This window comes from Chinchilla lanigera, unplaced genomic scaffold (genome assembly GCF_000276665.1).
Source record: "Chinchilla lanigera isolate Chin_1 unplaced genomic scaffold, ChiLan1.0 scaffold00025, whole genome shotgun sequence".
Classification (NCBI taxonomy): Eukaryota; Metazoa; Chordata; class Mammalia; order Rodentia; family Chinchillidae; genus Chinchilla; species Chinchilla lanigera.
The window spans coordinates 19,456,169-19,470,318 of record NW_004955426.1 but is presented as its reverse complement, the minus strand read 5'-3'; the positions used below and the strand labels follow the sequence as shown (position 1 = coordinate 19,470,318).

The 14,150-nt window shown below is 40.9% G+C and overlaps 1 protein-coding gene across 1 annotated transcript in view; it reads left to right on the top strand.

The window, feature by feature from the left end:
• Positions 1-14,150, top strand: part of Adamts12 (ADAM metallopeptidase with thrombospondin type 1 motif, 12) — a 325,593-nt gene that overhangs the window by 1,562 nt on the left and 309,881 nt on the right. Inside the window, exon 2 of the mRNA XM_005386164.2 lies at positions 7,959-8,320. Within this exon, the coding sequence (XP_005386221.1) occupies positions 7,959-8,320 (362 nt within the window). The remainder of the gene's footprint in view (positions 1-7,958; positions 8,321-14,150) is intronic.

Sequence of the window (14,150 nt, the reverse complement as noted above, 5' to 3'; positions counted from 1 at the left end):
TATTCATGTTTAGGGGATTTCTAGGCAGGATTTTCTGCCCACGCTGCAAAGTTCTAACACTGCTGGAGAACTCCACTGCGGCTTCGTGAGCTCTCAGATGCAATTCCCTCCCTCCTTACTTGGAAGCTAGTGCTGGCCAACACTGGGGTTAGATGTCAGATCAGCCAGCACTGGCTTGTGTAAACGGTCCAGATACAATCTCCCACCCCCAAGTTTAAAATAGCAGCGCTTGTTGTTCTTTGAAAAACAGTTCCTTTGTGAAAAGTCTCTCTTCTGGGGCAACACAAACAGAGCCTGCAAGCACTTCCCAGTGCATTTGGAGATGATTTGGTTCAAAGACACACATCCTCCTGGGTTGGTTTTCAGTTCTGCTTGCTCCACATCTTCTTTGTGAGGGAATTCAGCCTGGTGTGGAGCAGACACTGCTGGGCCTTGCTTGTTCCTCTCTGGGAAAAGAGATACACTTGGGGTCTTTGGGCTTCTATACTGAATTAGATACTGGAAAATAGCTTTAAACTGCAGCAAGTGGTGCATATGCAGTTCGATTTAAAAATAATTTCAATTTAAAAACCTTGGGCCAGGTGTGGTGGTGCACACCTGTAATCCCAGCACTTGGAAGGCTGAGGCAGGAGGATCATTGGGAGTTCAAGACCAGCCTGGGCTACAGAGTGAGCTCAAGGCCAGCCTGCACTGAATAGGGAGACCCTGCCTCAAAAAGACAAAAGCAAAAAAACCTTTATTCCCCAATCTCAGATAACTCACTAATAGATTTACAGGTAAGCAATTCTTGGTGCTAAGGAGAAACTTCTAAGTAGAGTTCTCTTTAGAACTGAAGTAGGAGAGGTGTGTGTGAGAGAGAGAAGGAGAGAGAGAGAAGAGAAACTAATAAGAGAAGGCAATTCTAAAGCTTCCCTGGCATAGATGACCTTCCCTTTTCACTCCAACATTTTTGAATTGCACTCAAATCCTGAGCACTTAAATTTGTAGATTACTTCAGAAATCATCTCCCTCATCTTCTTTATCTTTACTGATGAGTAATGGGAAGTCCAGGTGGTCAGTCTGCTAGGTAATGTGTATTTGCTGAGCACCTACTTAATGCCACTTCACCAAAGCATTTCACAGTTGAAAACAAACTGAGACACTAGAACAAGCATGCAGGTTCCTTCTAGTTTTCTCAGTTTAACAACTACGATTTTAGTCCTAAGATAGAGAATGGAGATGAATTTGATCCTTCCCAGTGTAAAAGCAGGCAGACTGCAGCAACCATGGTCAGTGTTCTTCCCTCTGTTGTGATGGGAGAATGTGGTATGACTTCTCCACGCTTTCTTGATTTACAGCCAGGTATCAGAGTAATGGGGAATATGAGTTGTGCATGCAACATACTGCTTTTCCTCTGTACTGCCACTAATGTCCCTTCAGGTTTGCTTATTTCTGTTCAGATGTTCCTCCACATATGATGAAATTATGTCCCAATAAACCTTTGTAGAACAACATCTATAGTCATTTATTTATGCTATTCTGTAAGGAAGAAATGGTTTTAGATATTTCCTTAATATAAAAAGAGACTTCGCAGCTTTGTTATTGTGTGTTAATTAGAGTAAGCTACATGGTTGACAGATGAATTATCACAGGGTTAGTGAGCAGGTCCAACTTCCTGTGGCAGATTTTACAACTATGAGGGGATTAATGTGATCCCTCACAACTTGTCAACATATGTCAATTTCTGTGATACAAATGCACGTCATAAGGTTACAACCACCAGTAGAAAAAAAGCATGAAAACGACCCTACTTGTTGCAGGAATTTTGTTGCCCGTTTTAGTAAGGAGTATTAGAAATTCAGTTGCTCTCTAAGATAGAAATAAAAATACAGATAATTACAGATTGTGTTTGTCTCAGTAGGAGAATACTAAGGTGGAATGATACAGAGAATGTGAATGTGACATGCAAATTCATGAAGTGTTCCATAAGAAAACAAGTATAAATTTAATCCAAACTTCATAAAAAAACTTTTAGATAAGTATTCTCTCATTCAGTGCCTTTTTTGCTAGTTGAGAGTAGATGATCCCTTAGAGGTTTATATTGTCAAAAGACTTGCACTCATGTGCTTTATTTAATTTCTCATGAAGCCCTATTGAAAGTTGTGGTCTAATTGTCAAATCTAATTTTTAAGCAAGGCAAATGAAAGTATTCAGGTCTTATTATTTATTTCCATAAGCCCTAGCACAGGTTGTGAAATAATTAGAGGATATCTTAGTCTCTTGTGCCATCCCCTGTCTTGTTGACATCCCACCTGGACATCTGGTCCTCAGGGGGAGACCCTCGGGAAGCAGTAAGGACAGAGCTTGCAAGTGTTTCTAGTGGCAAATAGCCTGAGCATGACTCCTCACTTCTCTTTCTTGTGCCTTCTACAGATGGGAATGGAGGCTAAAATGAATATTCTTAGTCCATTTCAATGTATAGATGAAAGAGGTTTATTTAACTCACAGTTTGGAGGCTGAAAATCTAAGATTGGAGGCCCCACCATTTTACCTGTTGGTGAGGGCCTCTTTTCTATCACAGCATAATATACGGCATGATGGTGAGAGCACATTTGAGAGGAAGAGGTCACATGGTGAGACAGAGAACAGGACGGGGTCAGGGGCCTGGCTGCTTTGTTCTTTTTTCTTTTTTTTTTTTTTTTTAATAACAACTTGCTGTCATGGAAACTAACTAGGGTACCATGAGAACTACTTTAATCTCTTCCAAGGGTGGTGCCCCCATCACCTAGCCAAGCTTCTATTAGCCCTGCACCTTAAAGGTCCCATTATCTTAATACTACTACACTGCAGACCAAGCTTCCAGTACAAGAACCTTTGGGGAACAAATCACAACCAAACTTAGCAATGAAGGACACAGTTAATAATCTATCACCAGGGAACTATGAGGATTAGATAAGACCAAACAAGTACACTTCTAATGCCACTCTTGATCATAGAAATGGTAAAAATGAAGAGCTATTATTATTTCTTGACACCTATTTCTCACATCCTTTCTGACTTCTGCTTGCTTTGAGCTGAGATTACAGCTAACTAATCTGTCAAATTAAACTCCTACTGAAAGAAAGCAAAGGGAACTATGAGCTTCTCTCCTGTCTTTGCTTGGAGATTGCCTCTATTTATGGCCACAATGATACCTGGTGACCAAATTTCTATCTTTAATACCAACAGTGTTAGTGTTTAGCTAATGAATATTATTTGTCAAGTGTTACTTTAAGCATATGATATATACTAATATGTTGAAACCTCATAACCACCTCAGGAGGTAGGTACTATTATTTTTATGCTCGTTGTGTAGATGAGACTATTGTAACTGGGGTGTCAGTGTAAACCACACTATTTCATCCACACCTATGGGCTGCTTCCTTTGTAGTTAAATTAGGAGTGAAAGCTGATCTAATGTCCCATTACTGTGCCCAGTAAGGAGTCAATAATAATTGCCTCCATTTATTGCTGAGCAAATCGAGGTATTTTAGCAATCATCCCTAGAGGCCATGCTGTTACCTCTAACTCCACAGCGCTCTCTGTCAAGGGCATCTGGCCCTCTTTCTGTATGTGTCAAACAATGGCTGAAAATATGATTTTGAAATAGAAAGCACAAGGTTTCAACCTAAGTAATGTTGCATACTGACTTCTTAGAGTCAATTTTTTTTCTGTGAAATGGGGATGGCCACTGAATCTGTACCAAAGGATTGTTATGAGTATCAACTGAGAAAGAACATGTGTATTAGTAAGCTTCTCTATTGCTGGACACAGTACCTAACACTTAAAATTTGAGGATGAAAGAATTAATTTGGCACATGTCTTAAGGGGATTCAGTCCATGGTCTGCTGGCTCCAAGGCAGAAACATCACAGTGGGAGGGAATGGTGGAGCAAAAGTGCTTAGTTCATACCACTTGGAAGCAGAGCAGGGAAATAGTACCAGAGAGGAAAGGGCAAGGGACCAGATACAGTATCCAAGGTTGTGTTTCCATGACCCACCCAGACACACCCAGAAGTGTGCTGTACCAATCCTGGATGGTTCCCAAGCCAACCAAGTTGCCTACACCTGCTGTCTCAGCACTTAGAAGAGTGAGGCAGTAGGATCATGAGTTTAAGGCCAGCCTGGGTTACACAATATGATTCTGACTCATAAAACAGAAACAAAGATGATATTAATTTAAAATTTATCTGTTTGTCTCAACTTCATGTCAGCCTGAATTTATTATAACTACTTTTTGACCATACCAATAAGATATTTTCAACACTTTTCAGCTTGTTCAAAGAGTATAATCTTTACCTCAGTATTCATTTTTTAAACTATGTTGTTACTTTTAGTTTTAAATTGATCAGTAATGGCTTTTTGAAAAATAAGCTGTTAGAAAAAATGTTTGTTTCTTTGCTTGGTAAAGATGCAAGGACTTGGGGCTGGGGATTTAGCTCAGCGGCATAGTGCCTGCCTGGCAAGCACAAGGTCGTGAGTTCAATTCCTGGTACCAGAAAAAAAACAAAAAAACAAAACAAAACAAAAAACAAAAAGATGCAGACATGCATATGTATAAGGTTTTAAAATAAGAGTTTTCCCTTTGTTTCAGTTCTTGCCAAGACCTTGAGTGTGAGGATGAAAAGGAGGTTAATCTCTCATGCATTTGTAAAACTAAATTCCAGACTATGTGTGCAGGGGTTGCAATTCTAGACGATGCAATTCTATGCCTTTCACCTTTGTTGTGTGTTCATGAGAGGGTTCAAGGTCAGTGGGAAGATATTGGACAGAGATTTTTCTTCAGGAGAGATTCAAAGTGTCAGGGTATTCTCCTCTACTGCCCCTCCAGACCAAGAGATTTCAGAGGTTTTCTATGGGTTTGGGGGGCATGGGGAGTAGATTTGAACCTTAACATGCTGTTTTGCCTTGTATGTAGATCTGTATCTCCAAAGCCTTGTGTGCTTATAGATGGAGAGTTTCTAAGGTGGCTGGATTAGGGTGTGATGCTGCAATTAAGGGGGTGGATAAGGGAAGGACCACCCTGGGTGTGGTGGTCACCACACAAAAGGCTAGTAGCCTGGATGGGATAAAAGGGAGAGGCAGGCTAAATTTTTACTACTGCTGCTGCTTCACTGTCTCCTGCTTGCTTTGACATATATTTTTCTCCTCTGTGATGCCCCTCTGCCACTGTACTCTGCCTTGGAGCCAGCCAAGTATGGACTGAAATCTTTTCAAACTGTGAGATGAAATAAACCTTTCCTCTTTTAACTTGTGGGTGTCAGGTATTTTGTCTCAGTAATGACATAGGTAACTAAGACACGTGCCAAAAAACAAAAAGATTCACTGAAATAGCATTTGGTGACAGAGCCAACCAAGACTATGACAGTGCCAGCCAGGAATGGTGAGATTTCCCTAATTTAGGGGAAAGCATAAGGATCAGTATTATTTCCTGTGTGTCAAATTTGGACTCCTGAAAAGGATCTTGAGTCATGTTGAAATGATGCTGAAGAGGACTCCCTATGGTGGTACAGTGGCTTCAGTCTAGGGTGGAGGATGGAAAGGTGGATAGCTGGAGGAGGGATTGCCCACACTGAGGGACCTGGGCAACCCCTACTGACAGAGATTTCCCAAAGCCCAGAGAGTGTCTCCTGAGAGAAGGGGTCAGCATCTGGATACTGACCACACAGAAATACCATTGCCAAGTGACAGGTGCACCAAGCCAAGTCAAACTTCCCTCCGTTGCTCCAACCCTGGCTTATCCAGAGGAATCATTGTGAGCAGCGGAAGAGAAGAGAGGCATGAAGGAAGGAGTACAGTAGCAATGTCCACCCAACTCAACCTGGACATCTCTCTTCACTGAAGTCTGAACATGGGAGGTCAAACAAGAGCCCATACTAGATGAGGTCGAAGAAGTGCCAATATTGGATCCATCCAGGCATTTCCGCAGAAGTGAGTGGGAGGCAGAAAGTGAAATGAGTCAGTTATACTCCTCAGCTCCTGGCCCACTAGCATTATTATTTGTGCAGAAACTGTCTTTTGTTTTATATATTTTACATTTTTTCCTCATTCCCCACTCCAATTTCTCCACACAGTAATCCATTTTAATGGGCTCCACATGTAAATTTTGTTTGTGGGTGTTCTGGAAAGCTTTCTGGTGTGTGTGTGTGTGCGTGTGTGTGTGTTTTCCATCAATATGAATAGCTCTGAATTAACTTGCCTCATTTCTTACTTTTCATTGAGTATTGTTTTTATGATTTGTCCTCGTTGCTGCGTGGACAGTTGTACCTAAATATTGCGTTTGGAAGAAATAGGTCTGTGCATTCTATACTTAAACATTGAGACTGTTGTTAGCAAGTACAAGGAGAAACTGCTCTGCGTCATATTTCATCCAAGGCAGAGAAGAATGGTTCTACAAATTGTGCTTGAGAGCACTTGTCTAGAATAAAGTGCTCCTTTGTAACTGCATCCCATTGAGTGCATTTATTTTAATTACCTAGCTATCAACATGCCCACTGATACATAAACACAACAATGGAACACCTGTGATGTACAAGATTTTGTCCTCCAAAAGGTTTAGGGACAGATAGTATAATAGACCAATGGCGATATAAGCAATCTGGGAAGTACTGAGAGTGAGAGCATGAGGGTTCAGGCAAAGGAGAAGAATCTTAGACTGAAGAGAAAGAATTTAATTTGTATCTTTAAAGCATAGACAGGATTTTGATAATGCAAAATCATTGTATTTGGGAAAATAACATGAACAAAATAATGTAAGTGGTACAGCTGGAAGGTGGAAAGTTCTCTACCTTCCACTCACATCCCCCTCCTTCTCTTTCTCCATCTTTCCTTCTTTCCCTCCCTCCTTCCTTCCCTTCTTCTCTCCCTTTCTCCTCTCCCTCCTTCTTTCTTCCTCTCTTTCCTTTCCTTCCCTTCTTTCTTTCTTCCTTTCTCCCTTCCCTCTCTTTTTTTCCTCTCTCTTTCTTCCTTCCTCCCTCTCTCTGTCTTTCTCTGCCTCTTTCCCGTCTCTTCCCTTCCCTTCTTTTTTCCCTTGAAGCAAAATATGATCTTACTAAGTGGTTAATGGTTTGTGTTACTTAGTCTATAATGCTTAGTCTGTGGGAACTTTATGTTCTGTGACCAATTCTATGCTTATTAGATCCTTTGTTATTGCCAAACATCAAAATAAAGAAGTGGTGATCGGGAATAAAATTCAGGTAAGTCAAAAAGTGTAAGTGTGAGTGTGTGTGTGTGTGTGTGTGTGTGTGTATGTGTATGAAAGAAGGGTCCCTGCCTTGTATTTGTAAAGTGGAAATTTTTGTGTTTTGAATAAATGCCTCAGATTTTAATATGTTCCCTTACCATTTTACTTTGCTTTCTGTACTTTGTACTTGTAAACATTTAAAAATTCTCCCAAGTTCTTTTAAGCACGCTGCTGTATCATGGGACTTTTTTGTTGTCATTGGTGTGCAGTTTGTCCAAGTGTGTGCTCTGAGTTCACTGAGATTTTATTTTTGCTTTGTCCTTTAACTGGACTTAGCAGGAAGTTTCCTGAGGAGCTTATGTACCTTGTCAGAAACCTCTGTGACTTGTATCAATGAACTCTAGATTGGCATTGTCCCTGATCCTGTCACTGACCTTGCCCCTTCTCTCACAGTATTCCTCATGAATTAATGCTCATTTTAAGTTGCCTCTGATGAAATACCTGACACCCAGCACTCTATTTTAGTGTTAGGTCAGACTGGCGTATATTACTGAGGAGGAAACACTACGTAATTTTGAGTTGCTCAGGGTTTTTAATGTTGACAGGACTTGTGTGATGGAAAGAATCTCTGAGCTTCAAGTCAACAGTGGGTTTTGGAATCTGCAGTCTAGAATCTAGGTTCCAAGTGGAAGTCAGTTTGCTTCTCTGCAGATTCAGCCCAAGTCTGTCAGTCTTATTTGTGTCTTCTTTTCTTTCAGAGCGTTTTCTGCAGGCCCTGCCAGAATATCACGTGGTAGCACCTGTCAGAGTAGATTCTAGTGGGCACTTCCTGTCCTATGGCTTGAACCTTCCTGTCACCAGCAGCAGGAGGAAAAGAGGATTGGATGGCTCGGAGGACCACGTGTACTATAGAATTTCACATGAAGAGGAGGACCTGTTTTTCAACCTGACAGTCAATCGAGGATTTCTTTCCAATAGCTACATCGTGGAGAAGAGATATGGGAACCTTTCCCATGTTAAGATTGCTGCTTCCTCAGGCCCCCCTTGCCATCTCAGGGGCACAGTTCAGCAGCAGAGCATTGAAGTTGGGTATGCAGTCCTCAGTGCCTGCCATGGACTGGTGAGTGCCTGGACAGTCACCTCTCTGCTCTGCCCCAGGTTCTTTGAGGCTCAGTCTGGACCTTCTCTGAACAGGTTCAGTGTCCCATCAAAACTCGGGAATTGAGCATTCCAAAGGGATTGGGAAAAGGTGTATAATAAACAGAAGGTGATCAGTTTGGAGGTACAGAGAATAAAGGCACTGGGGGATCAGAAGAGAGAGAACTCAAACTGTGAACTCGGGGTGGGAGAGAAGAGAAGAGGGAGGATTTGTTCTGGGTCTTTGGGGCAGGCCTGAGGGTATTGTTCAATGAATGCTGGTTGGCAACTTTTGAATTAGGTAAACCAGAATTTGTATGGAGTGAGAGATTTACTGATAATGATGGTGGTGTCAGCAACTAATAAGATGGAGGGTCAGGAACTTGGGAATCAGATGTTATGTGGGACCTTGGATTGTCAGCCCTTTGCACTTCTGTTTTTTCATCTGTAAAATGGGAACAAGGATAGAACTAGTCTCAGAGCCAGGGTTGGCCAACTATGGTCCACCTACTGTTTTCACAACTAGATTTTTATCAGAACATGGATACACTCAGATGCCTTTATAAACCATTTATGGCTGTTTTCAAACCACATCAGTACAGCTAAGTTGTTGGCATAGAAACCATAAAGCCTTGAAAGCTAAAAACATTTGTCAGAAAAGTTTGCTGGCATCTGTAATACAGCATTGTGAAGATTAAATGAGTTAATATATGTATATGCCTATTGGAAGAATACTTAGTAAATAATGACACCCCAAGAATGTTAGCTGTTATTATTTTTCCTTTCCATATTTCCAGTACACTAGACATTGGAGTATGTGGTTTATGATGTGATTTATGTACGCTGCCCCTACCCTTCCTCCTTTAGCAGTCAAGGAAGCTTGGAGATCCTGAATAACTTAATTGTACAAATTAGAGTCTGAGTTTTTCTCTTATATGCTACATCTCGAAGTGTGACCAAGTTTAGTTTTCATAATTAAATTGCTCCCTACTTTGATCTTTTGCTTTCTAAGGGAAATTGCATGCTGTGTAACATTATTTGAGGTTTTCTTCAGGCTTGAGTGAGAGGCAGGCACCAGCACTCGCGGTATGCACCTCGGGCGGGTGGCTGACAGGGCAGAGTCCAGAGTCCTGACATGGGCCATGGTGGAGTCTGAGGTTTGCCAAGGAAAACCACTGGTGACACTGGCATTCATACAGAAGGCCCCTGTCCTCTCAAAATGACTGCCATTTTCTGTTCTTCATAATTCAGGTTTCTGTTTATCTTACATCTGTGTAATTTGACTTTGGTGGACTATTGTGGGGAAACTCACAGTTTAAATTTTCTGGAGGACCTCTGAGCATGAATTGCTTCATACAATAAATGGATAATCTTGTTTTGCCTCTTTCTGTAAATCTAGATTTTCAAATATAGGTATTTACCATTTATCTTAATTAGTGTATTAACATCATAAAGCCAGCAATAGGGCCTTCTTCTCCCCAGGCCTCATGCACTGCTTTGTTGAACAGGGGTAGCTCTCCCAGCTCCAGAGTCTTCATTTTCTTGGTTCACTCAAGCTTCACATCGTGTCTCCCCTTTGCTGTCCCAACTTTCTTGCTTCTACAAGGTAATCCTGGAAACGTCACTGCTGTCCAATTCTCTGTGGCCAGGAGAAATGAAGAAAGACGCCCTTGACCTGGGAGGATGGGCACATAGGAGTGGTCTGCAAGACAAACTGCAAAGGCCAGCCACACTTCCCCTGAGACTGTGATATTAGGAAGTATGTGTATTCACTAGCCATGCAAATGCAGTAATTATCATACTCACAAAACTCTCTCCATGAGTTAGAACAGTGTGTTCTTTGGACCTACAGGATTAGCATCACAAGGAGACTCATTAAAAAGAGAAATGTGTGGGCCTCACTCTGGACCTAGGTCATCAGAATCTCTAGGGGTGAGCAGAAATTCTGCCTCTGTCTCTGATCTGTCTCTGTCCTTGTTCTGTCTCTCTCTGTTAACAACTTTGTTAAGACATAATTCACATCCATATAATTTACCCACTTTAAGTGTAAAATTCAAGGCCTTTTAATATATTAACAGATTTTTGCAACGAATACAGTTAAGTTTAGAATATTCTCATGAGCCCCCAAAGAAACCTGTATCTCTTAGCAGTCATCTACCAGTACTCTCTGTCCGCCTAATCCAAGGAGATCACCAAGCTATGTTCTGTCCCTATAGATCTTCAGATTTGAAACCTCTGTGTAAGAAGCTCTCCCTAAGCCTTGTGCTTACTAAAGTCTGAGAAGCACTGGACTAGATCAGTTGCTTTTAACAGTGGCTCAACATGAGAATCATCTAAGAGTTTTAAAAATGTATCTATGCCCTGGCATGAAACACCCTAAATGTTCTAATTTAAGTGGATGCATTGTGAGTCCCAGGAATCAGTATTTTTAAAAGCTCCCCAGTTGTTTCTGATATGCAATCAGTGTTACCAACCACAGGATTAGCAAGAATCAATATTAATTAGCTCTATTAGCCAATACTTTAAAATAGCTGGTCTCCCCAGGTGATTTTAATTAACTTTCAGGGACGAGAACTGCTGCTCTAAATTGCTCCCTACTTTGATCTTTTGCTTTTTACGGGAAGTTGCATGTTGTGTAACATTATTTGAGGTTTGGGAATAAATAGATTATCAGGACCTTTTCAGTTTCAAAAGGTGCAAGGAGTGGTGAGTACCACCATGTGGGCATTTCTGGATTTGGGTATCGGATTCATGCTAGGTACAGGAGGAGGCAGTGGTAGCCAAGATTACAGGAAAGTTTTAGAGCCAAATTATTGAATAATTTCACCAAAAACACTGCACTGGGATTATTTTATAGTTTTTCATACATAACTTGACAATTCATGCATGGTAATAGAAAGGCACCAAGAGCTAAGTGAATTTCTTTCCTTTCTGTGAGTATATCTTGTAATTGGCTTTAATGCTCTTGTTAATAGGGCAAACTGTCAGTGTCCGCTTAGAGTGGTTCTAATAAAAAGCATAGTGAATGGACTTGGGTCTCGCCTCTTGATCACATACCTGGGGTCTGACTCTGGTATACTTGGTGTCCTTTTCATCTAGGGATGATCCCACTATCAAAGTTACAGGATGGCAGGCTCAGCATCTCCTGGCTCTCAGCCTCCCACCATTCCAGGGGTAAACGCAGCATTTGGGAAGCCTTTCTCAGGAAGGCGTCACTTTCATGTGGACCAGGACATCTGCCTTTCCATTCCTGGGGCTCAGTCCTGGAATATTCTTTGTTTCCGATGGGGGTAACTGAATGAGGCATTGGAGGCTGTGTTTGCCCGGATCTGTCTGTGATTTCAGATTATTCATTTTCCCCTGGAAGAGGTCCAGGGGATTTTGAACTGATGATCCTAGGAAGTGCATTTCCCATCCTTTGGCATGGGTGTGGTCCCCAGCCTCTTGGTGGCTACTTCCAGACTGGGTCAGCCATGTCCCCGGCTTGGCAGCAGTGCTCCTGTGTCATCTCTGCATCCCTTGAAACTTTCATAACTTGAAATTAGAGACGTGTTTCTTTTAAACAGTTTAGTGGATTTGCCCCACTCTGAGTTCTTTGACAGAGAAACTGTGTTCTTTAATCAGTTAGACTCTGAATTAATTCTTGGGAAGAATGAGGATCCCAGCAGGGTAGTTTTGGTTTTGCTGCTGGCAGACGTCCTAGGGGATTGATTCCAACTGAGTTTGTTGTAAGTATTACAGTTAATCTTTTTGCACTGGAAACATAGTCGCCACATCTACACATGATGCAGAATTGTGGTTCTGATTTCTATGGGTACTGTACTCCCACCAATGGCCTGGCTTAAGCATCTCTGGACTATACACCTGGATCAGTAAACGAATATATGTATATATATATACATGAGATTATGTATATATATATACATGAGATATATATATATATATATCTCCACTTAATTCCTGTTCACAGCACTTCTTAGTATGGCTTTATTAAAGGCATACTGTTTGTAGCTCTATCATAAACTTGCCTTACTTCCAGCCCCAGCTGGTGAATTCAGTCCTGATTCTTAATCTGAATAGCAGGTTGTCAGTCTGTCCATGCTATCTGGCTTCCACTTTCACTCAGCTCAGCTTTACCTATTCCTCTCTTTGCATTGAGATTATCTGTGTTGAATTCAAATGTGAAACAAAACTTTGAATAAGTTATTTTATTTGTGCTATTGTAAGTCAAATACCATATTTTGACTTTGATATAGTTGTAGGTTCTTGTGTAGTTTTAAGAATGAGTATGGAAAGATCCTATGTCCCCTTTACCAGCTTCCTCCAAAGGCACCGTCTTGACAAATCACCATATAATATCACAGCCAAGATTTTGACGTTGCTACAGCCAAGATGTCAAACGTTTTCACCAGAAAAATTCCCTAATATTGTGCACTCGTAGCCTCACCCCAGATCACCTGATGTTTAGATTTTACATTTAAATTTGTGATCCTTTTTGAGTTTAGTTTTGTAGGAGATGTGAGCCTTAGGTGGAGGTTCATTTCCTTCCCTTCCTGGGTCACTCCCTTCCTCCCTCCCTTCCTACCTTCCTCTTTTCCTTCCTTCCTTCTTTTTACCTATGGATATCTAATTGCTTGTTAGCAATTAGAATTACTATGGATATTTACCTATGGATATCTAATTGCTTGTTAGCAATCAGAACCACTTGTTGAGAGGTTATCTTTCCTATATTAAATAGCTTTCACACTTCTGTAAAATTCAAGCAGACATACTTCTGTGAGTCTCTTTCTAAGTTTTAGGTTCTGTTGCACCAAGCGTGCACAGTCCTCATTACTGTGGCTATAAAATTAGTCTTAAAATCAGGTAGACTGACCCTCCCATTTTAGTCTCCTCTTTCAAAACAAGTATTTTAGTGATATACCAGTTCTTAACCTTTCCATATAAATTTTAGAATAATCTCATGTACAAAAGCTTGATGAGATTTTGATGATAATTATATTAAACCTATGTATTCCTTAGTTATCCTTGCTATGTTGAGTCTTCTGATCCCTGAACAATGTTTGGGTATCAATATATTTAGATCTTCCTTGATTTCTTTCATCTTTTCATGTAGCTTCCAGTGTACCAGTATGTATGTTATCTAGAGGTCATTTAACTGTATGGGAGGATGAACACAGGTCATACGCAAATACTACACACCTTCATATAAATGATTTGGGCCTCTGTGGATTTTGTATCTGTGGGGAATGGATCCTGGAACAAGTTCCTTTAGGCACCAAAGAATGACTACATGTATGTGCCTCATATTCCTTCATCCATCTATGGAAATTTAGGTTGTTTTCACAAATTGACTATTATGACGAATGCTGCAACAAACATGGGAGTAATTTCAATTCCTTTAATATACACCCAGAAGTAGAATTTCTCCATCAGTTCCTTGGGAAGAATTATAAATTCTACTCTGATAGAATTTTTCCCAAGAATCTCCCAACCCATTACTTTCATTTGCATCACCTCCTGGGTCCCTGGTCCTTGTGGCCACCAGGTCTTCCCCACTGGTGGGCCTGTCAGTGTGAATGAAGATGGAGGTGCTCATGTACAGTAATAATAATTGCTTTGTATTTTTTCCCTTGTCCCTATGTCATAGTTTATTTGAGAAAAGTTAATGAAACTGTTTTTGCAAATTTATTCCCCTCGTTTGTTAAGTCGGAGTAGCTCCCAAATATGTAGATTTGGAGAGTTTTCTGATTATAAAGTAATCTGGGAGATGATAACAATTTCTTCTGTGCTCAGGCTTGTTGCCACTTCCACTG